This window comes from Scyliorhinus torazame, chromosome 11 (assembly GCF_047496885.1).
Source record: "Scyliorhinus torazame isolate Kashiwa2021f chromosome 11, sScyTor2.1, whole genome shotgun sequence".
Classification (NCBI taxonomy): Eukaryota; Metazoa; Chordata; class Chondrichthyes; order Carcharhiniformes; family Scyliorhinidae; genus Scyliorhinus; species Scyliorhinus torazame.
The window spans coordinates 156,369,219-156,393,750 of NC_092717.1; the positions used below are offsets into that span (position 1 = coordinate 156,369,219).

Consider the following 24,532-nt stretch of genomic DNA (forward strand, 5'->3'; position numbering starts at 1 on the left):
AATTTAAGGTGTTACACAGGGCGCATATGAATGGAGCACGGCTCAGTACATTTTTGGGGGTAGAGGATAGGTGTGTGAGATGCTCGAGAAGCCCAGCGAATCACACCCACATGTTCTGGTCATGTCCGGCACTACAGGGGTTCTGGGTGGGGGTGACAAAGGTGCTTTCGAAAGTAGTGGGGGTCCAGGTCGAACCAAGCTGGGGGTTGGCTATATTTGGGGTTGCAGAAGAGCCGGGAGTGCAGGAGGCGAGAGAGGCCGATGTTTTGGCCTTTGCGTCCCTAGTAGCCCGGCGCAGGATACTGTTGATGTGGAAGGAAGCCAAGCCCCCGGGGGTGGAGACCTGGATAAATGACATGGCAGGGTTTATAAAGCTGGAACGGATTAAGTTCGTCCTAAGGGGATCGGCTCAAGGGTTCACCAGGCGGTGGCAACCGTTCGTCGAATACCTCACAGAAAGATAGAGGGAATGGAAAAGAAGGCAGCAGCAGCAGCCCGGGGGGGGGGGGGGGGGGGGGGGGGGGAGGGGGGGAGGAACCAGAAGGAGTCTCAGGGTTATTAATATATATGTATAATATGTATAGGTCGTTGCTATAAATAATTGTATATTGGATTGTTAAACCATATTTTTGGAGAGTGTTTATCTGAGACAAGGCAGTTGCCATTTAGTTTTAGTTTTCGTTTTTGTTATATATTATTTATTCTTTGTTTATAAAACAGGTCATTGTTATTTATACTGTTATATTATTGTGCAAAGGATACACAATGTACTGTGATGGTTGACCAAAAATTTTCAATAAAATATTCTTAAAAAAAAAATAACTCTGAGTTCCGAAGAAGTCATATTGGATTTGAAACATTAACTCTGTCCACATATGCTGCCTGCCCTGCAGAGTATTTCCAGCATATCCCATTTTTATTTCTGTGTCCTTACTGCTTGATCCTCCAGTGGTCAATATTCTTCTGGGTGAAAATCGAAGAGAAATATTTTTTACAATCATATTAATGAAACCCCAACAACAGAAATGCAACATTCCTAAATCCGAACTTTGGAATTAAGTTAATCCTGGTGGATCTGCAGATCTTTAGAAACAACAATGACCCACTTAAGTCACTAATAATTTCAAAAAATCCAAAGTTCAGTTGCGGAGTATGTAATAGAGAGCAAAAAAGGCTAAAGGATGGGAAGATATTGGTGGGTAAGGATCAGAATATTTCTCTAGTATTAATTCATTCAAACTTACTGAATCCAGGTCTGACCAAAAGTGCATTTTTTGATATAGTTCTCGTGTCACAGAATTTTTATTCCTCACTAATTATTTCAAGATGTGGAGATGCCGGCGTTGGACTGGGGTGAGCACAGTACGAAGTCTTACAACATCAGGTTAAAGTCCAACAGGTTTGTTTCGATGTCACTAGCTTTCGGAGCGCTGCTCTTTCCTCAGGTGAATGAAGAGGTCTGTTCTTCATTCCTCTTCATTCACCTCTTCAACAGACCTCTTCATTCACCTGAGGAAGGAGCAGCGCTCCGAAAGCTAGTGACATCGAAACAAACCTGTTGGACTTTAACCTGGTGTTGTAAGACTTCGTACTGTAATTATTTCAAAAAAGGGGTTAAATTGACCTTTTCTATTACTGTTTAAGGGATACTAAATCTGGGCAATTAACCCGTCGGTGCTGTGTACTCACACTCCACAATTCTTTACTCACCTATTTTTCAAAAAATATTCACAAGGGGGAATATTGGCACTCTTTATCATTGAACAAATATGTCACAGTATGGTACATTTTAACCCGAGAACAAAGTAGCAGAAAAATAGTGTTCAAATTGAATATGTCTGCCCCAACTATTCCATCCATGCTCCAATGATTCAGTAGTTAAATGATTCTTTAGCCACTTTAGTGGTTCTGTGGCTCTGTAATTGGAATAGTGTGTGGTATGTGAATGTGCATATGGGTGTGAGTGTTGTGTCACTGTGTGAGTGTGTTTGTGTGTGCTGTGTGAGTGTCTGTATGTGTGTGTGTGTCTGTGCATGTGTCAGTATGTGCCTCTGCATGTGCTGTGTCTGTACTTGTTGGTGTGCGTCAATACGTGTCTCTGTGTGTGTATGTGTGCGTGTGCGCGCCGCGCATCAGTATGTGTTTCTGTGTGTGTTTATGTGTCTGTGGGCTGTGTCTGTATGCGCCTGAGGGTCAGTACATGTCTCAATGTGTGCTGTGTCTGTGTGTGTGCTGTGTGTCAGTACATGTGCGTGTGTGCCTGTACATGTCGGTGTCTCTGCATGTGCTGTGTGTCTATATGTGTCTGTGTGTGTCAGTACCTGTGTTTGTGTCTCTCAGTACATATTGGTGTGTGTGCTGTGTGAGTGTCAGCACGTGTGTGTCTGCTGGGAGTGTGTCAGCATGTGTCTGTGTGTGTGCTGTGCGAGTGTCAGCAAGTGTGTGCTGGGAGTGTGTGTCAGCATGTGTCTCTGTGTGTGCTGTGTGAGTGTCAGCACGTGTGTGAGTGCTGGGTGTGTGTCAGCACGTGTCTCTGTACATATCTGTGTGTGTACTCTGTGTGTACATGTCTGTACGTGTGTGTGTGTGTGCTGGGAGTGTGTCAGTCTGTGTCTCTATGCTGTGTGTGTCAGCATGTTTCTGTATGTGTGTGTGTGTCTGTGCATGTGTCAGTATGTGCCTCTGCATGTGCTGTGTCTGTACTTGTTGGTGTGCGTCAATACGTGTCTCTGTGTGTGTATGTGTGCGTGTGCGCGCCGCGCATCAGTATGTGTTTCTGTGTGTGTTTATGTGTCTGTGGGCTGTGTCTGTATGCGCCTGAGGGTCAGTACATGTCTCAATGTGTGCTGTGTCTGTGTGTGTGCTGTGTGTCAGTACATGTGCGTGTGTGCCTGTACATGTCGGTGTCTCTGCATGTGCTGTGTGTCTATATGTGTCTGTGTGTGTCAGTACCTGTGTTTGTGTCTCTCAGTACATATTGGTGTGTGTGCTGTGTGAGTGTCAGCATGTGTGTGTCTGCTGGGAGTGTGTCAGCATGTGTCTGTGTGTGTGCTGTGCGAGTGTCAGCAAGTGTGTGCTGGGAGTGTGTGTCAGCATGTGTCTCTGTGTGTGCTGTGTGAGTGTCAGCACGTGTGTGAGTGCTGGGTGTGTGTCAGCACGTGTCTCTGTACATATGTGTGTGTGTACTCTGTGTGTACATGTCTGTACGTGTGTGTGTGTGTGTGTGCTGGGAGTGTGTCAGTCTGTGTCTCTATGCTGTGTGTGTCAGCATGTTTCTGTGTGTGTTGTGTGTCTGGTGGGGTGGCGGGCTGGAATACATTTTTTAACACCGTTTATGTGCGAGCTCCTGCTGACACTTTCACATTGATATCAGCAGCAATTGTTTGGCTGTGCGTGAAATATTGGACATCTGTACATTGTATTGGTTTTGAATTATTCTTTACTCCACGGAATGCAATTGCTAATTTGACTGCAACAGGACTAAACGGCCTCTGGCAACTTGAGCCATGAAAAATCCTGAAATGTGAAGAGACAAGTGAGTGCAGTGTTTCGTGACACATTCCCGGAATTCCAGAGCGGGATGGGTGAAACTACAAGGCCATTGAGAGTCGTCTCAGATTTTAACATCACAAAAGACAACTAAATATTAACAAAGAGGGTTGTGGTATTACAGGTTTATCACCAGCTTGCTGTGAATAGATGGCAGTAATACCACTTTAACACCGACATGTGTTCCAGACAGCAAATCGCCCCTTTTGATGTTGAAGATTTCAAATTACAAAGGAGCCTCTTGCCATGAACCAACCTTTTGGTAAATCGATTATTGAATCAAAAAAAAAAGTTCACTTTCCCCCATTAACTGTTGCCGAGTGTCCACAGTCTGACTGGATGCTGCTGGCTGTCTGCTGGAGTGGGGACAGCTCGAATTGCAAAAGTGCAAAAATTGCTTAATGGGAACTTTAAAAAAACAAATGAAACTCTCCTAGTCCAAAGGGAATAAAACTCTCCTAGTCCAAAGGGAATAAACAGTCACTGGACCGGTTAGCAACTGTCTTTTGGGATAACTGAACCCTGGTCCACCTGTGCTGAAAGGCATCTGGCTGGGATCTCCCTGGAGGCAGGTAGATGCTGGGAGCTTGTTAGATCTGGTGTCAGTATGGTCAAGAGGGTTCCTAAACCCACTTAGCCGTGCAAGACTGGGTCCCATCCACAATGGATAGATCTTGGGCAGCACGGCGGTGCAGTGGTTAGCACTGCTGCCTCACAGCGCCGAGGTCCCAGGTCCGATCCCAGCTCTGGGTCACTGCCTGTGCGGAGTTTGCACATTCTCCCTGTGTTTGCCCCCAATCGTAGATTGGCCACGCTAAAATGCCCCTTAATTGGAAAAAAATCAATGGGGCACCCTAAATTTTCAACAACAAAAAAAATCAAGTTAGTTCTCGCGAGGCAGTTGTCGGGAAGCTTGGGGGTGGCCTCTCCCTGCATTTAACGGCCACGTCCCGCTCCAATTTCGGTGGGATCCAGTTGGTAGATCGCACCCAACATTTTTTGGACTGTGAACAATAGTGCTCACAGGAAGAGGGCTGTATTTTTGACATCAGTGTAAATTTTGAAATTCAACACATACATAGATCCTGAGTTTCACTGTAAATTCCTCCTCCGTGCTGATCTCAATGAAAATGACGAGACAGAGTACAGGAATGAGATAGAGAATCTTGTGAACTGGTGCAACGACAATAATCTCTCCCTCAATGTCAACAAAACGAAGGAGATCGTCATCGACTTCAGGAAGCGTAGTGGAGAACATGCCCCTCTCTACATCAATGGGAACGAAGTAGAAAGGGTCGAGAGTTTCAAGTTTTTAGGTGTACAGATCACCAACAGCCTGTCCTGGTCCCCCCATGCCAACACTATAGTTAAGAAAGCCCACCAACGACTCTACTTTCTCAGAAGACTAAGGAAATTTGGCATGTCAGCTACGACCCTCACCAACTTCTATAGATGCACCACAGAAAGCATTCTTTCTGGTTGTATCACAGCTTGGTATGGAGCCGGCTCTGCCCAAGACCGCAGGAAACTACAAAAGGTTGTGAATGTAGCCCAGTCCATCACGCAAACCAGCCTCCCATCCATTGACTCTATCTATAATTCCCGCTGCCTCAGAAAGGCAGCCAGCATAATTAAGGACCCCACGCACCCCGGACATACTCTCTTCCACCTTCTTCCGTCAGGAAAAAGATACCAAAGTTTGAGGTCACGTACCAACCGACTCAAGAACAGCTTCTTCCCTACTGCCATCAGACTTTTGAATGGACCTACCTCGTATTAAGTTGATCTTTTCTCCACACCTTGCTATAACATTATATTCTGCCGTCTCGCCTTCCTTCCCTATGTACGGATGGCATTGTTTGTACAGCATGCAAGAAACAATATTTTTCACTGTATACTAATACATGTGACAATAATAAATCAAATCAAATCCAATCAAAAATTTCCAGAATGTCCCTGTGATAGGAAATGGAAATAGCCAGAAATCCTTGCTGCTTAAATGTGCATCAAGAAGACCAGCCTCAACCTCAATGCCCCCCTCCTTACTTGGTAACATGCTGATACAGACTACCATATTGAATTAAATGCCAAAGGTGTCTGCCACTAATGAAACCATTCAAAGGGAGGAATCACCCCTCAGACAGGAGGGGATTGTGTGGATGAATTACATATCAGCACCCTTCCTCTTCATACTTTACTGGGTGAATGTACTTCTTGATGTTGTACTACATGAGAAATAGGAGTAGATGTTGTTCCTGTTCCACCATTTTGTACGATCATGGCCGATCTGTGGCTTCAACTCCATTTTCCTGCCCACTCCCTGTATCCCTTAATTCCCTGAGACACCAGAAATCTGTCTATGCCAGCCTTAAATCTATTTAGCGATGGAGAATCCAGAACTCTCCAAGGTACAGAATTCCAAAGATTCATAACCCTTTAAGTGAAGGGGTTTATCCTCATCTCAGTCCTAAACGATTGGCATCTTATACTGAGACGGTGTCCCTGTGTTTTAAATTCCCTGACCAGCGGAAATAATCTCTCAGTGCCTACTCTATTAAGCCCCATCAGAATTTTGTAGGTTTCAATGAGACTGCCTCGTAGAATATAAGGCAGAGAATATAAACCCAGTTTACTCAGCCTGTCAGCAAAAGCCAACTCCAGGGACTAATTTAATGGATGTTCAATGTACCATCTCCAATGCAAGGACTGTATGGCATTTCTTAGATTTGGAGACCAAAACGGCACACAGTACTCCAGATGTGGTCTCACGGAAACTCTGTACAATTGCTGTAAGACTTCTTTATTCTTGAACTCCAAACTCCTAGCGATGAAGGCCAAATTGCCATTTGCCGACCTGATTGCTTACTGTGCCTGCATGCTTTGCTGTGCTCCTTGCTTGAACACACCCAAGCCTATTTGAACAGCAACACTTACAAGTTACACACTTTTAAAAAAATTTAGTGCACCCAATTCATTTTTTCCAATTAAGGGGCAATTTAGCGTGGCCAATCCATCTAACCTGCACATCTTTGGGTTGTGGGGGTGAAACCCACGCAAACACGGGGAGAATGTGCAAACTCCACACGGACAGTGACCCAGAGCCGGGATCGAACCTGGGACCTCGCCACCGTGCTGCCCTAGTTTCACACCTTTTTAAAAAATATCCTGCTTTTCTATTATTATGACCAAGGTGAATGAATTCACACTTCCCTACATTATACTCCATACCAAAACACCCAGAGATCAAGCACAAGACTCGTATGGGTCAGGGTCAGCAGTGCTGCCTTTGATCCTTTTAGTAAGGGAAGTAGAAAATCAGTATTCCTTAGAGTTTTCCCACTGATGCCTGCTGGAAAATAGCTGCTTGGGTGCCATGAGGGGGCTCGGTTGCCTTGTCATTTCTGGTGAAATAGCTTGCTGATAATCATTATCTAAGGATGTGCATGCAGAATGGTCACTGAAGGGAGGATCTGAATTGTTGCCAGTGTCTGTTGCAGCACTCCATTAGGGGTCTATGTCCTCAGAACAAGACAGAAGATCAGAATGAAAAAGGATTTCAGACAACATAACTCGAAAATGTAAGTGTACATCATTTTAATTAAGTAATTTTTTTTACATCATGGGAAACATCCAATTATTTACAGAAAATTTGAATAATTAAACTCTACCAATGCACAAACTATTCTGAAATTAGAGTGGGAATCCCTTTCAGGTTTCTCTAAAATTTGCTTTCTATTCAGTATCCCGTACTACAATTAATGTGAATTTCAGAGAAATCTCTTTAATCATAAGTTAAGGATACCATTTAAACAATAAATATAAATGAGGTAAAAAAATTCACAACTTTTAAATATAACATTCATCTTGAAATCTGGTTAGTGACGGGATACTTAGTTTGGGAGTTTTATTGGACCCAGTTTCCGCAAGCTTTTAATCATGGTCGCACAAATAAATTTACTTTTCTTTCCATACGCTGTAGGAAGTACCATTAATCTCAGTTACGGACTTTCACAAGCAGTCAATGTATTCTGGTGGAACAGTTCAACAGATTCATATTTGTATTAAAAAGGAGTGCAGGGTGACATCCACATATTGCTCTATTAAGCCCAGGTGGGTACAGAGTTATGAGAGAGGCTAAAGCCAATTATTTAGGCCACGAGTGCAGAGAACAAGGAAATGCCACCAATGGAACAGAGATACAGAAAGTACCATTTTCCAACAAATTATTCAGGTTTGTTGCCCTCCGAATTCACAGTAAAGGTTCACCACATATGAACATTATATTTTTTGAAATTTCATATTATTGTTTGAAGGTCATTGAATAGTGATGCAGTGCAAGGTACATTTAACATAGGTTCTCTTACCCAATAACTCTGAGCAAAGCATGTGTTTTCAGGGGTTGGGGAGCACAGAGGGACGAAGGGGAAACATTTCTGTATTGACAAAACCACATATTTGCTTTTTTTTTATAAAAGGAAATTATTTTCATATCACATATGTATATGTATTTATATATGTAATAGGCACAGATTAATGCATTTAGGTAAATGCATTACCAACCCAGATCTCCAAGTTCTTTAAAGTGTAATAATAGAAAATGAAAGAGCGTAGCACATTGACAAAAGTACATTACTTATAACTGGTAATTTTACTCTAGTAGCTACATCATTGGACACATTTCAATCAAAAGCATGTACAAATCGTAACAATGAAGTATTGGCATTGTAGATCAAAGGGAAATTGATAAAAGACGCAGTTTAAAAAATGTCAGACACCTGATAGGGTCAGATCAGTTTGTTCTCAAGATACGGCAAAGAATCGCTAGCCCTTACCCGGTGAATTTCAGAAGCAGATCCTCTCCTCTGTAAATAAATACCTTTCAAAAGTATACACTGTATATTCACTGCATCACCCAAATGGCTCATTTGCAGTGACATGTTTATCTTATAGATTTTCCTATTTCCATATGCTCTTACCATACTACTGTCAGTTAAAATATGCAGTAAGGAACACTCCAGTGCGATTCTTGAATTTACATGGAAGTAGGGAACACAAAGATTAGGAAGCCCATTTAACTCATGGCTTTACTCAATTTATCTAAAGAGTTGCCTGCAACTATCCCATTTTGCTCGTTATAAAAAGATTCTCTTCCCCAGCCATTACTGACCTTTTGTAACAACTGCTTGAGCAGATGGACAATCCATGGGACATCTTTAACATCTGCCACTCAAGATTTTAGTTTTCATTTAATTCATTGCTGTTAACCCCTGTGCTTGTGAATGCATGTAGCTTCGGAAGCACTTCAAAGAACAAGACAAAGACATTGTTCCTTGCTCATTGTTCATAGTGCTGTTAATGTGAAGCCATTTACGGTTCACTGCTGTCAAAATCCAGTTACAAAAGTGTGAGGTGTTAGAGTTATGCACTCATCTATTCTGAAATAATTAATCTTGGTCCTAAATTCTAACATCTATACTTAGGAAGACATCAATTTCCCAAAATACCTCTCAGCAGTATTAAAATGTTTTCTATTGCTGTGCACACATAAATGTTAATGTTTTTTTAAAAATTGTACTTAAACTGTCAGTAGTTGAAACGTAACTATATATATATATATGAATGATTCAATGGAGCCAGAATACAGAAATTACAAAAATGCAACAGCAACAACAATTAATGTGAAGCCATGCAAATGACATGGCAGTTAGCAAGTATGTTATGTAGCTACATTATTGGTGGTATATGTTAGAGCAGTTTACAATCCTTTTCCTGGGTTTATTAAGAATACCACACCTGCTCATAACTGTCCTGATTTTTAATGCTCCAATGGGACTTAAAGGGATACAACACTTGGTTGTAACTCTAACGAACCTGTAACAAACAACCCGTTCTGTGATTGTAAAGTTATCAGTTACGATCCAGTGTGGCTTATAGTCTGGTCTGGGCCTCTGGGATATAGATCTCAATGCTGTCCGCACTCTCTGTGGCAGAGTTCTGTCGCACAGATGCAGCTCGTTTGGCAGCCATCAGGCGTTTCCGTGCCTCCTGCCTTTGTTTCTCTGTGGCTTCCAGCGATTTTTCACGTTTGAGGGGAACTTGACCCTTTGGTGGCTTCTTTGGCACGGGAGGGGGAACTCTTTTCTCCTGCAGTAAGAAATACAGTAGTATGTGAGTGACTTAGAAACGGTTCTCTTCTTCAGCTAGGTGTGACAAATCACAACTGTGCTATTTCACCCAATCATTAGGTGTATACAGCACCTGGCAACATTGTTGCTGTCCCTTTTTTTAAGAAAACGTATCAAGTCATTATCAAAAATTACTCAAGTCTTATAAAGCAAGAATCGTCATCGCCACATAACCAATTCACACAACAATTATCTTTCTCACTGGTGCCCAGTTACACCATATCAATATGATATCATAAGAAAGGGAGGAAGAATAAAGAACAGAATGTTCTTGTAGTTCTGCAGCCTTGTACTCAACTTCAGATTCTCGGGAAGCAATAGTTAAGTCAGAAATAGTATTTTACAGTTAAGCAAACAAACTTGAGCATTACCTGATCAGGATATTTGTCACGTTTCTTAACTATGTGTTCAAACTCAACCTTCGCTCAGGGGTAGCACTCTGAGACAGGTTATTGAGGATTCCAGAGATTTGAGAACATAATCCATGTTGACACTTCAGTGTGGCTTTGAAGGAGGGCATACTATTTGTCAAGGGTGGCCATCTATCAGATGACACATTAAGCAGAGGCCCTGTTTGGCCTCTCAGATGGATGTAAATAAGCCCATAGCACTAGTCGAAGAGCAAAGAAGTTCTCCCAGAACTCTGACCAACATTTATCTTTCAACCAACATCATTAAAAGAGGGTATCCATTCATGTATCTCTTTTATTCTTGTGAGATCTTGCTGTGCAAAAGTTGACTGCCAGTACATTACAAGTGACTACATTTCAAAAGTGGCTAACAGGCTGTAACGCATTGTGGAATGCCCTGAGGTTCTGAAATGAACTGCTGTGTAAATAGAAGTTTGTTCTTTTCCTATCCAGAACTATTGCTTCAAAGTTGCATCTCTATAATAGTAGGATTCTTTCTGCAAGTCCAATTTTCTCTCTTCTTCTAAATTGGACTGGTTCCATGGTGCAATACTACCAACCGAATGGTACTTTCCCAAATGGCTGTTCGCCAAGTGTCAACCTACACTGCGACTATTGACAGGCTTTGTGATCATTCCAGGGGTGGGGAGAGAGGGGTGGGATATCTCGGCTCAATCAAATTTTGACATCTTCTTCTGTTACAGCCAAATTTATTCCAACATCAGTTACCAGATCACAATCAAGTATAGGAAAACTAACCAATTCTTCCCAACCCCAGCCCAAGGAAATGATGACGCCAACGGTAGCACTGTACTCCTACAAATAAAAAACAGAAGATTCAGCAAACATTCAGCACAACAGGCAGAACCTGTGGAGTGACAAACAAAGGGTTATGGTTCCTCTGCCAACCCCCCCACATAAAACTCAGCATTAGTTTCCCCATGTATACTGATGACACTCATCTTTATCTCACCATCACCTTTCTCACCCCCTTTCTCAAGCTTATCTGACATTCAGTACTGGATGAACAGAAATTTTCCTCAAGCAAGGGGCAATTTAGCATGACCAATCCACTTACCTTGCACATCTTTGGGTTTTGGGGGTGAGACCCACGCAGACACGGGGAGAATGTGCAAACTCCACACGGACAGTGACCGGGGGCCGGCCGGGATCAAACCCGGGTCCTCAGCGGCGTGAGGCAGCAGTGTCAACCAATGTGCCACCCTAATTTCCCCCAAGTAAAAGTTGGGAAGAGAGAATCCATTGGGCACGATTTACCGGCTGTTCACGCCAGCGGGAAATTCCGGTCCCACGCCGCCGCACGAGTTTCCTGGCGATGAGGGGATGCTATGAACGGGAAATCTCATTGGCAACGGCGGGCCCAGTAGATCCCGCCAGTGGGTCACCTCTGCTGCTGAGAAACACGTGGCGGGCTGATGGGAAAATTCCGTCCATAGGTTTTGGGCCCTGTTACATTCCATTCGTTAGTCATTGGGTTTCCTCTGGGTGCTCCGGTTTCCTCCTACAAGTCCTGAAAGACGTGCTGTTAGGTAATTTGGGCATTCTGAATCTCCCTCAGTGTACCCGGACAGATGCTGGTGAGGGGCTTTTCACAGGAACTTCAGTGCAGTGTTAATGCAAGCCTACTTGTGACAATAAATTATTATTAGTTACATACATCGTGGCCTGTGTTTCCTCAATGCCTTCGGGCAATCCCCCAATCTGGAGATTCTGTCTCCTCGACTGATTCTCCAAGTCGTCCACTTTCTCCCTCAGCCTCCTTTGGTCCTCCGCCACCAGCGTAATCTTTGCCTTCAATGAGACCAGCCGGTCCTCATGGTCCGTCACCAACTCTTCCACTTTTTGGAGCAACACACTATGTGCCTCCAACCTCTGCTCTACTCTCTCAATGGCTGCCCGAATCGATCAGCCACCTTAGCCAGGTCCTTAGAGGCCTTCTGCCTTTGCTGCCTGAACTTGGCCATCAAAAACTCTTACCAACTGTTCCGTGGACCACTGAGCGGACAATGATGCCACAGAGCTCTCTGTCATCTTTCCTTCGATCGTGCTTCGTGAAAGCTGCTGGTCTGACTGTTGCCTCATTACAGTTGCACTCCTTGTTTAATATGGTTACGGCATACATGCCCGAAGGAAAATCCTTAGCTCCCGGTTCCTGTACTTTGTACCAGCAAACATCCTTGTGAACGGGTAACAAGGACCAAACAATTCTACCTCAAGCAGGAGCTACCAAATATGCGACCACTCGCTCCAAGGCCGCCACCGGAAGTCTCCACATTTCTTTTAAGACTCCTGGATTTTCGTTTTGAGGGTTGGGTGAAAATGGGAGTCATGGCTCCCACCCCCGAAACAGTTCGGAGGCTGCTGCATACAGAAGTAGGTTTGACGAAAGGTTGGCCTCTGTACTCCTGCACTCTGTCAAAGCTAAGATAAAAGGAACATAAGACAGCCCTCCAGCCCTCAACCCCCACACACACTTCTCATGCCCCATCTATACATGACACGTCATGCCCCCATCCATGTCCATGGCCTGTTATACCCTCCAGCGCCAACCTATGCCCCTCCACCCACACCTATGACCCTGACACCTTCCTGCCGACCTTTACCCCTTCACCAACCCTCAAGATCTTTCATACTCTCCAGCTTTGCCCCTTCACCCACTCTCATTGCTCTTTATAGCTCCTTTGCCAACTAAGTGTCCACTCTTGCCAACTCATGCCGCCTACCCTCCACCCTTTTCTCTTACACTCTCCATGCCAACTCATCCAGTACCCAACAGGATCTATGTTTTTATTAAATATAATTCATAACTGTCTGTTGATGATTTCACTATTTCAAAAAAGAACAGCCTCATTGATCAAAATCCATTCACTTTATCTAACTCCCTTTGAATACAAATGCTTGTTTTTAAAAGGGATTAAAGTGCTACTTCAAAGACTTTAGAAACAGTGTGCTTCCAATAAAAACATAAACCAATAGGTACCCACTATAATAATGACAGGTTGTGAAATCAGTCATGCAGCACTAATCCTTTATTGTTTACCCTCAAGCTTATGTTAACAGTGAAACAGCAAGCACATATATTTTTAAACACTGCCGACTGTTTAAAAAAAATACTTAAATAGCAGGAGATTTAAATGCCTTTACAACTTGACAACTTCCTTTGGCAACTCCGTTGACAGCTCCACGTTCCAATGAGTTTATGTACTTTTTATGTATGTTCACATCTACGTTTAGCAATCCCAAAGAGTGTCCCAATGGTGTCCCGGCACCATATCTAAAATAACAATTTACTTCTCCAAAAAAGGTACACTATCTCTCCGAAGAACTCTGGTAAGCTTAGACCCCTTACCAGGTGTAAAGTGCACAAATCATGTTTTGGACATCCCACTACCAAATCAGCTGCAGGCAGTTGCACTTTCAAATTTTTTTAGAATTCTCAATTCTTTTTCTTTTGAATTAAGGGGCCATTTAGTATGGCCAATTCACCTACCCTGCATATCTTTGGGTTGTGGGGGTGAGACACACGCAGACAGGTTAGGTGGGTTGTTTTGTAAGGGCCACGAAGAATCCAGCACGAGTTTTAAGGATACAAAGTAATAACATTTATTTACTATAACATATATACATAACAGTAGCAGTAACTTCCCTTACTACATACTCCTTCCTGCTGGTTCCTGAACTGGCCAGCTTTATTTATACTAGGAGTTTACTAGTGGTTTCTCCGCCCCCCCTCATTGGGGAAGCTCATACTCCCACAGGATTGTGGGATAGTCATTAGTCCCCAGCCAATGGTAAGTAGGCAGGTTATAACATCCCTCCCCCCCCCAAAGTCCAAGGAATCCACCGAAGACCCTGGCGAAGGAGGGCGTCGGACTCGTTTGGCCGCAGGCCGGACACCATTTGCACGCGGCGCTGGATCAGGCGGCGTGTAAAAAGACGGAGACTGGCACTTCCGTGATGAACGGCGCAACGGTTGTACATCCACGGCCCGTGGACCTGAGGATTCCCCCTCTGATGTATCCTGTGTCTCCATCTCGGAGTCAGAGTCTGCTGCCTCCGTCATGTCAGCGTCTCTATCTCCATTCGGTCCCGTAACGACCTGCGCAGGCTTTGAGTGAGGCACCAGTGGAAGATTGTGAGGACTACCTTCCCTTGTCTCTGGTCTCTGCGGCTGTTGAAATGAGCTCCGGGGGCGGGGAATCTTTTGAGGGGATGGTCTTCTGGAGCGAACGTGGTCTACATGTTTTCGCTGGAGACGACCCTGGGCTTGCACTTGGTAAGATATAGGGCTCGTTTGGCGAAAGATTACACCAGGAACCCATTGGGCACCACCAGCAAAATTCCGAACGAACACTGGGTCACCGGGCGCAAACTGCCGAATCGGCCGATGCCGCGAAAATCCCTGTCCCTGCCGTTCTTGTGTGCGGCGTACTTTTGCGCCAATGTCCGGGAAAACCATACTCAGGCGGGTGCGAAGTCTCCGGCCCATTAGGAGTTCTGCGGGAGCTACCCCAGTCACTGCATGGGGGGGTGGTCCTGTACGTAAACAAAAAGCGAGCCAGTCTCGTGTCCATTGATCCGGAAGACTGCTTCTTTAGGCCTCTTTTGAATGTCTGCACTGCGCGCTCTGCCAACCCATTTGAAGCCGGGTGGTAAGAGGCAGTGCGGATATGGCGGATGCCGTTCATCTTCGTGAACCTCGCAAACTCCTCACTCGTGAATGGAGTGCCGTTATCCGTGACCAGCACCTCGGGGAGGCCATGCGTACTCAACGATAAACGCATCTTTTCAATTGTTGCGCAGGACGTTGTCCCCTGCATCTTATGCACCTCTAGCCATTTGGACTGGGCGTCAATTAGTAGAAGGAACATGGATCCTTGAAAAGGGCCTGCGAAATCTGCATGCAAGCGTGCCCAAGGCCGCCCTGGCCATTCCCAGTGATGTAGGGGCGCGGCCGCGGAAGCTTCTGATGGTCCTGGCAAATGGAGCAGTTTTGGGCCACCTTCTCAATGTCGGTGTCGAGGCCTGGCCACCAGACATAACTCCGGGCCAACATTTTCATTTTGGTCACGCCTGGATGCCCATTGTGCAAGTCTGATAGTATCAGCCCCTGGCCTTTTTCCAGGACAATCACACGCGTCCCCCACAAGAGGATGCCGTCTTCCACGCTGAATTCTGACAGCTTGGAGGAAAATGCCCGCAACTCGCCTGGGAGCTGTCTATGCTGCCCACCATACAGGACTATGTGCCGAACCTTTGACAGGACTGGCTCCGTCTGGGTCCACTCATGGATCTGTGATGCCGTGACAGGCAAGGTGTCCATAAAATTTAGGGTTGCAACCACCTCACCGGTCGTGGGGGTCGACATGGGGCCGGTCGATAAAGGCAATCGGCTCAGTGCGTCGGCATTTGCTATCTGCGTACCTGGTTTGTGCTCCAGAGAATACATGCAGCAAGCAACAATGCCCAGCGCTGGATCCGTGCAGAAGCAATGGGCGGTATTGGCTTATCCTCTCTGAAAAGTCCCAGCAGGGGCTTGTGATCAGTCACGATAGTGAAATGGCGGCTGTACACGTACTGGTGGAAGCGTTTCACCGCAAAAACCACTGCCAGGCCCTCCTTCTCGATCTGCGCGTACCTTTTTCTCCGCTGCAGTCAATGTGCGGGAGGCGAAAGCTTTCGGTCGTTCGGCCCCGTTCTCCATCTTGTGGGACAGGACGGCCCCAATACTATACGGGGATGCATCACATGTGACGAGCAAAGGCTTTCCAGGATCATAGTGGGTTAGTAACCCAGACGATGACAATTGTTGCTTTACCCGCCGGAAAGCGGTTTCTTGCGGCTGACCCCAAACCCAGGTGTGATTTTTCTTTAGCAGAAGGTGCAAAGGGGCCAGCGTAGTTGCCAGATTGGGGAGGAACTTCCCGTAATAGTTTACGAGACCGAGAAAAGAACAAAGATGCGAAGTGTCAGTCGGGGCGGGGGCATGTTGAATTGCATGCACCTTCTCTGTGACGGGGTGCAGACCTTCGCGGTCCACCCGATAACCTAGGTAGACTACTTCCTTTGCCTGAAATACGCACTTTGTGTCACGTAAACGGACTCCAGCCTCCGAAAGGCGTCTAAGGACAGCCTCCAGATTTTCCAAATGTTCCTGCTCCGATGTCCCTGTAATCAAAACGTCATCTAGGTAGACAGCCACACGTGGTAAACCTCTCAAAATGCCCTCCATAAAACGTTGAAAAATTGCGCAGGCAGAGGATACTCCAAAGGGCAACCGTGTACATTCATACAGGCCCCGGTGTGTATTAATCGTTACATATGGTCGGGAGGCAGGGTCCAGCTCCAACTGCAGGTAGGCGTGACTCATATCTAATTTTGTGAACGAGAGTCCACCTGCAAGTTTCGCGTAGAGATCCTCTATGCGAGGCATTGGACATTGGTCGAGTCGGGAAACCGTATTCACTGTAAGTTTATAGTCGCCACACAAGCGAACTGTGGCATCTGGCTTCATTACAGGTACAATTGGTGCTGCCCAGTCAGCAAAACGGACGGGCCTGATAATACCCAAACTCTCCAAACGAGTGAGCTCCCCTTCTACCTTCTCGAGCAAGGCGTAAGGCACTGGGCGCGCCCGGAAATAGCCCGGCGTGGTTCCTGGTTCAACTTGGATACTGGCTACGGCCCCTTTTATTTTCCCCAAACCAGGCTGGAATACATCTGGGTATCGTCCTAGCACCTCAGTCAGCCCTTCAGAAACTGTTTGGAGGATGTGCTGCCATTGCAACCGCAAATGGTGCAACCAGTCCCGACCCAACAGGCTGGGCCCATGGCCGCGCACCACGATAAGTGGGAAACGCCCCTCCTGGCATCCATAGACAACAGCGGTCATTGTAGTTCCTGCAATGTCCAGTGGTTCCCCCGTGTAGGTGACCAACCTGGCCTGTGAGTCGGTTAATGTAAGGGTCTGTATACCCTGCTTGATGCAGTCGAATGTCCTCTGGGCGATCACGGAGACCGCTGCACCAGTATCCAACTCCATCTCAAGCGGGTGGCCATTGACCTGTACTGTCACCTTAATGGGGGCCACACGGGGAGCTGCCACACAATGCAGCTGCAGGCAGTCGTCCTCCGTCTCCACGTCCTCAGGAGTCGTCGCCGCAGGTTCATCCACATGGAAGGTACGGCCTCTGGGCTGGTCCCAGTTACGGCCCCTAGGCTGGTCCCAGTTTCGGTCGGAACGACGGCGCCTCTAGGACCGCCGTCCGCGACGGGGTCGGCGCCTACAAGTCTGACACGGACATGGCTCCTCATCCATTGGCTCTGGAGAAGGCTCCCTTCGGGGAGGAATGTCCGACGGCCACTGGCGTCGGTCCGGACGTTGCCTCGCCCAAGGTACCGCAGGAGTGCGGGGGGACGTTTTCGGAAGGAAGGGGTTGCGCCCCAAGGCATGCACTTCCATTCCCTGTAGCTTCTGTGCTCCTCGCTCTGCGCTCTCTCGGGACAATACTATTTGAATGGCCTGTTGAAAAGTCAATGTTGGCTCCGCTAACAACTTTCTCTGGGTGGCCGCATTGTTAATACCGCAAACCAAACGGTCGCGTAACATTTCTGACAAGGTCTCACCATAGTCACAGTATTCCGCAATCCCGCGTAGCCTGGATAAAAAATCGGCAAGGGATTCTCTAGGGGTCCTCTCAGTGGTATTAAACCGGTAACGCTGGACTATCGTGGACGGGGTTGGGTTAAAATGTTGCCCCACTATATTCACAAGTTCATCAAACGTTTTGGTGTCCGGCGCAGCTGGGTACGTAAGGCTCCTAATCACCCCAAACGTATGCGGGCCGCAGGCAGTGAGCAATATGACCACCTGCCGCTCGTTTTCGGTGATATTGTTTGCCCGGAAATAGTAACGCATCCGTTGTGTGTACTGGTTCCAGCTTTCCAGTGCAGCATCAAAAACATCCAAACGTCCGTACAGAGGCATGGTATAATAGAAAACAACTTCCAACCTGTATCCAACAAAAATCCAGGGAGGTGGCTTCAGCAGTGTAGACAGCTATTCACTTTTACCTTCGTCGCCACTTTTGTAAGGGCCACGAAGAATCCAGCACAAGTTTTAAGGATACAAAGTAATAACATTTATTTACTATAACATACATACATAACAGTAGCAGTAACGTCCCTTGCTACATACTGCTTCCTGCTGGTTCTTGAACTGGCCAGCTTTATTCATACTAGGAGTTTACTAGTGGTTTCTCCGCCCCCCTCATTGGGGAAGCTCATACTCCCACAGGATTGTGGGATAGTCATTAGTTCCCAGCCAATGGTAAGTAGGCAGGTTATAACAGGTTGGCTATGCTAAATTGCCCTTCGTGTGCAAAAAAGGCTAGATGGGGTTATGGGGATAGGGTGATAGGGTGGAGGTATGGGCTTAGGTAGGGTGCTCTTTCCAAGGGCTGGTGCAGACTCGATGGGCCGAATGGCCTCCTTCTGCTCTGTAAATTCCATGATTCTTTGATTCTGTAACACAGGGAGAATATGCAAACCACACGGGTAGTGACCCAGGGGCAGGATCGATCCCAGGTCCTCAGCCCTGTGAGGCAACAGTGCTAACCACTGTGCCGTCCTCACACCTTTAACATATTCCAGTGTCTCCATTAGCCTGGAATGTGCAAATGAGAACCCCCCCCAATCCTCCTTCTGTGAAAATGGTGGTTGGTTTCAGGAAGGAAGGGTGGTGCAGGTGTGACAGATTCGGACTCTGGCTCTATTTTAATTGAGGAGAGCCTCTTTGTCTGCGTGAAAATTTGAACCTTTGCTTCTTCACAGATGTTGCCTGACCTGCTGAGTGTTTCCAGCAATTTCTGTTTTTATGACAGATTGCCAGCATCTGCAATGTTTTGCTTTTTGCGGTACTCCTACTACTGATCCACTTTTGCAAATTCAGCTGTGGAACAGGTGCACGTCAGGATCTAGCAACATGAAGGGTAACAAGTATCAACATAAAATAAACTTATATGCTACTTTACAGAGAGATGTGATTTTTTTTCTCCCTGCTATTGGCAGCCAGCATCCTTTTAAGGTGGGATATAGAGCAACAAAGGAAAATTTCAATTTTTCAAATACATGGACCACTGTGGTACATACTTTACATCTAAAAGTATATGCAAATTACTTAGTCATGCCATTTCCTTCCCAAGATGTAGTCAAGTGGGCACATTTCATATGCTTTGAGATGCTAATGTACTGTTCATCTAAATTGCAACACAGTGACATGTAAATAGCTCAGTTTTACTGCTCATCTAAATAGCTCAGTTTAATACCACTATTCACCAGCTTTTCATGTTTGACTGGTATCAAATCCTTTCTGGTCTTGGCTGAAGAAATCTGACATTGAAAGAAACTATTTTAAAACCTTTGATTTGAAAGCAAATTATTTCCACCCCATTTTATTCTCTTCCCCCAAGTTCGCCAATATCATATACATACAAAGCTTTCTACTACCTCATTTTATTTAAATATCACAGTGTGAATATTTATTAATATTGGGGAAGCATTCAACCATGTCAGGGAGGAAGCGGACATTGCAGTTGAGCGCAATTTTATTCTTACGCAATATCCTATGCACTTTCAACCAGGATCATTGGGGTAGCAATTAGAAGAATGGGTTTTATTTTTCTTCTGTCAAGTCTAGAGGTTTAATGGGAAATTTTGCACTTCACCAGCTTCATTGCTAACTCAGTATAGTTCAGGGCTGAGGCTGGGACCTTCTTGGTCTGTATGCCTTAGACAACACAAATAACAATAAAAATTACACTAACATCATGGGGCAGCACGGTAGCACAAGTGGATAACACTGTGGCTTCACAGCGCCAGGGTCCCAGGTTCGATGCCCCGCTGGGTCACTGTCTGTGCAGAGTCTGCACTTTCTTCCCGTGTCTGTGTGGGTTTCCTCCGGGTGCTCCGGTTTCCTCCCACAGTCCAAAGATGTGCAGGTTAGGTAGATTGGCCATGCCAAATTGCCCTTAGTGATTAAAAAAGGTTAGGAGGGATTATTGGGTTACAGAGAGGTTAAGAAGTGAGAACACCGTCTGTGTGGAGTCTGTATGTTCTCCTGGTGTCTGCGTGGGTTTCCTCCGGCTGCTCCGGTTTCCTCCCACTAGACCCGAAAGACGTGCTGTTAGGTCATTTGGACAATCTGAATTCTCCCGCTGTGCACCCGAACAGGCGGCAGAATGTGGCGACTAGGGGCTATTCACAGTTGCAATGTAAGCCTACATGTGACAATAAAGATGATTATAAAGAATAGTAAAATTATTATTTTTTGTTTGTGAATCAGAGAATATCACAAGGATGGCAGGATAATCATGAGTTTACATAAATGTATTGATTATAATTGTCACACATAGATATATATATAATTTGGGAGTTCTGTACACAAGGCTAAGTTTATTTTAAAAGTTTATTTTAATTAAGTACCTTGATCTGAACTGACTTTGTAAGAGGGAAATTCTTTGTCCGTCGTTTATTGGCAACACAATAATTTAAATATTAACAATGAAAGGCTACAATGATCTTGACATGTAGGGCAGCCATAAAACTAAAATTATAAATAGCAGGTTTTTAAAAAGCCTGTGAATCACTAACTATTCATTAGCATTCTTTTAAAGAAATGAAGGTCCTTCAATCTGTTATTCCTGTGCCAGGTAAAGTCTGGTTTGAACACTGCTGTTTTCAACACTTCTGAATGGGGTCCTTCTGATGTTGCAGAGGTTGTGAAACAATACCTCACTCACAGTTGCTTCAGATTAACACTTCACAGAGAAGTAGATACTGAATGGGGAGGAGGGAGCATAGTGGAAGGGAATAAACAAAAGGAAGAGGGTCAGGAGGGAGGTTAAAGTTTGTTAAAAGTAGGGCAGCACGGTGGCGCAGTGGGTTAGCCCTGCAGTCTCACAGCGCCGAGGTCCCAGGTTCGATCTCGGCTCTGGGTCACTGTCCGTGTGGAGTTTGCACATTCTCCCCGTGTTTGCGTGGGTTTCGCCCCCACAACCCAAAGATGTGCAAGGTAGGTGGATTGAACACGCTAAATTACCCCTTAATTGGAGAAAAATGAATTGGGTACACTAAATTAATTTTTCAAACGTTTGTTAAAAGTAGAGGGTCAAAAGGGAAATCACAGCAAAGTGTAGAAATATGGCATAAGGGACAATTCCTATTTTTGTTGTAATAGGATGCGGAATGAGAGCTTTCGCAGTATGATAGATTGTGCAGACAAATAAATCTGGAATAAAAATCTCGTATCAGTAATAATAATGACGTGAAGCTCAAAGATTGTTGTAAAAATCCAACTATCTAGGTTACCTATGTCCCACCCGTGGCTTTGTTACCGACAGACTTGACTATTCCAACGCACTCCTGCTGGCCCTCCCACATTCTATCCTTTGAGAACATAAAGTCATCGAAAACTCTGGGCGCGATTCTTCGGCCTCGATGCGTTCTTGCTCAAGCGTAAGGAGGCCGGTGAATAGCGGGAGAGATCCGCGGCAGGCGCCAAACAGTTTGCGATGCAACTGGCCCGCCCTCATAGGTGAAATCGTGATCTCATCGTACTGTGGCGAGAAACCAATTATCACCACTTAAGCTTCATTTCTATCCAATTATCGAGCGTGGTCCCATATCCAACGGCGGCCACCCATCATTTAGCGGATTCCCCAGCAAGTGTTCACGCTGGTGCTGATTAGTACCCCTTTTTAAAAATAAATTTAGAGTACCCATTTAATTTCTTCCAATTAAGGAGGGGGGGGGGGCGAGGGGGGGGGCAATTTAGCGTGGCCAATCCACCTACCCTGCACATCTTAGGGTTGTGGGGGCGAAGCCCACGCAAACACAGGGAGGATGTGCAAACTCCACACGGGGAGGACATGCAAACTCCACCGACTAGTACTCCTTTTGAAAAACGTGAACCTGTCAGAAGAGCATCAGTGGGAATCCGAGGAGGTAAGTAACCATCTTTGCTCACAGGCAAAGTGCCCGAGGGGTGCTGGGCTTTCCACCCCAGTGCTCGGTGGGGAGTGGGGGACCCTCCACAGGGCTGGGCCGTCACAGGGGGATGGGGGGTGGGGATGCCTGGAGAGGTGGGCAAAGGGTCCAGAGGTCAGCGTGCATTGCGGAAGTAAGTGACAATGGCACCATAATGGTTTTACGAAAAGATGTTTAATGTGTTGTACAAACCTCACTCCCGATGGTGCCGCATCCCCCACCCCCTACCTACCCCCTCTCCCCGGTGCCCTCAGTGATCCTCAACCTGCTTGGCCCTTCTAGCTCCACCACTACGTCTTGGTGTTTCCCCAGGATGCACATCAGAGATGGAGGCAACGAGCTGCTTACCTCTTTCCATGGCCTTCGATGCCCTTGGCGGGAGTCCCCTGGGGACTCTGGAGCCGGAGGTCCCCGGCTCACTGCTCTGTGGCATATGCACAGTCATGCCACCCTGTCCCGTGTGCTGACTGCGAGATGCGGCCTCATCAGAGGTTTGGAACTCAGGGGAGCTGGTGGCCAACATCTCCAGTCCATGTGAAGGGTCTGGCTTGGCACCTTGCACCCCTTCTCCTGACTGATGCCCTTAGGACCCTGGGGTCCACCGTGGGAGGGAGGGGCAGGTGGTGTGAGCCCCGGCTCTGCAGTGCCTCAGCCATGCCCATCTGAGAGCGGGACATATCCCGCAGAACCTTATCAGGGTCGGCCTGGTACTGGGTCACATCCACCAGCGAGTCGGACATTTGGCTGAAACCCTCAGCCTTGGCCGTCACCGACTGCACAATGCATTTGACACATGCCAGTCTTGGTGCTCACGTCATGTACCAGGCTCTCCACTGCAGTTGCCACCCTGGCAGTGTTGGCCTCGGTGCCACTCATTGCCGGCGACATCTCCTGCACCCCTAGCCTCTGGGACTCCTCCAAGCGGCTATGGATCTGCTGGAGTGAAGGTGACATCTCGCTCTAAATGCCCAGGTTAGGCATTCGTCTCCATCAGCTCCGGGTAACTCTGTACCATGGCTCAGCATCAGGCTGACCCAGCTAGGTCCTGAGATCCAGCAGACCTCCAACTGCTGTCTTGCCTGGGAGTTCCTGCCTCCACCTGATGGTGTGGTGCTCACCAGCATCTGCCCCAGAAGCCTGTCTACTAACATTCCCCACCAAGGTGTGTTTATCTGCACTGGTGAAGGGTGGGGATAACAGCTGTGCCACGACTATGGTTGCATTCCTCAGAATTCTCCTCAGAGGTGTTCTCCTCGGACTCAGGTGAGGGTGCCGCCTGGGATGGGCCGTCGCCGTCGGCTGGAGGACCTGCAGGAGAATGGACATGTGATCAGTGGGAGGGATGGGTGAGTCAGTAAGGCAATCACTAATCATATTTGACAGGTTCTCCGGGTGGAGCCCGGGGGTTTCCTCACCTCTGCGGCATCCGCCAACCTCTGGGTGGCTGACCGATCTGTTCTCAGCCACCTCAGTCACCTCCAGTGCCCGCTCCTCTAAGGAGGTGAGGATTCTTAAGTCCGGCACATCTCCGCCAGTCTGGGCCCTCTTCCAACGATTATGGGAGAGCTTTTCCTGAGGAGAAACAGAGAGTGAGCATCGTTAGCCACATGTGCGGTTTACAGTGGTGTGAGAGGGGACTTGAGGGAGGGGTTGGGGGGTTGAGGGGGCTGGAGTCGCATGGTGAGTTGGGGGGTGGAAGCTACCTTCGTGCACCTACCCTGCATATCTTTGGGTTGTGGGGGCGAAATCCACGCAAACGCGGGGAGAATGTGCAAACTCCACACGGACAGTGATCCTGAGCCGGGAACGAATCTGGGACCTCTGCGCCATGAGGCAGCAGTGCTAACCACTGCGCTGTTGTGTCAATCTAACAACAACTTGTTTTTATATGGTGTCATGAGCGGAATAAAATGTTGCACAACTCTCCACAGAAGCATTCATGCCACACAAGTGCCAGGCATTGACCATTGCCAACAAGAGACAATCCAACCACCTTCCCATGATGTAGGACTGCATTACCATCACTGAATCAACATCCTGGGGGCTAACATTGACCAGAAACAAAACAAAACTAGCAATATAAATGTTGTCGCTACAAGTGTAGGTCAGAGGCTAGAAACCATGCGGCGACAAACTCACCTCCTGACTCCCCAAAGTTTGTCCACCACCTACAAGGCACAACAGAATACTCTCCACTGGCATTCCATCCACCAGCTGAAACATTCACTCCCTCCACCATCAATGCAGTGGAAGCAGTGTGTACTATCAACATGATGCACTACAGCAACTCACCAAGGCTCCTTTGACAGTACCTTCCAAGCT

The 24,532-nt window shown here is 46.6% G+C and overlaps 1 protein-coding gene across 2 annotated transcripts in view; it reads right to left on the reverse strand.

Moving 5' to 3' along the window:
- Positions 1–7,126: 7,126 nt before the first annotated feature.
- dlgap1a (discs, large (Drosophila) homolog-associated protein 1a) overlaps positions 7,127–24,532 on the reverse strand; it is a 1,321,170-nt gene continuing 1,303,764 nt past the window's right edge. For both annotated transcript variants that reach the window (XM_072467915.1, XM_072467917.1), the window contains one exon: positions 7,127–9,693. In XM_072467915.1, coding sequence (XP_072324016.1) covers positions 9,478–9,693 — 216 coding nt within the window. In that variant the 3' untranslated portion in view covers positions 7,127–9,477. The remainder of the gene's footprint in view (positions 9,694–24,532) is intronic.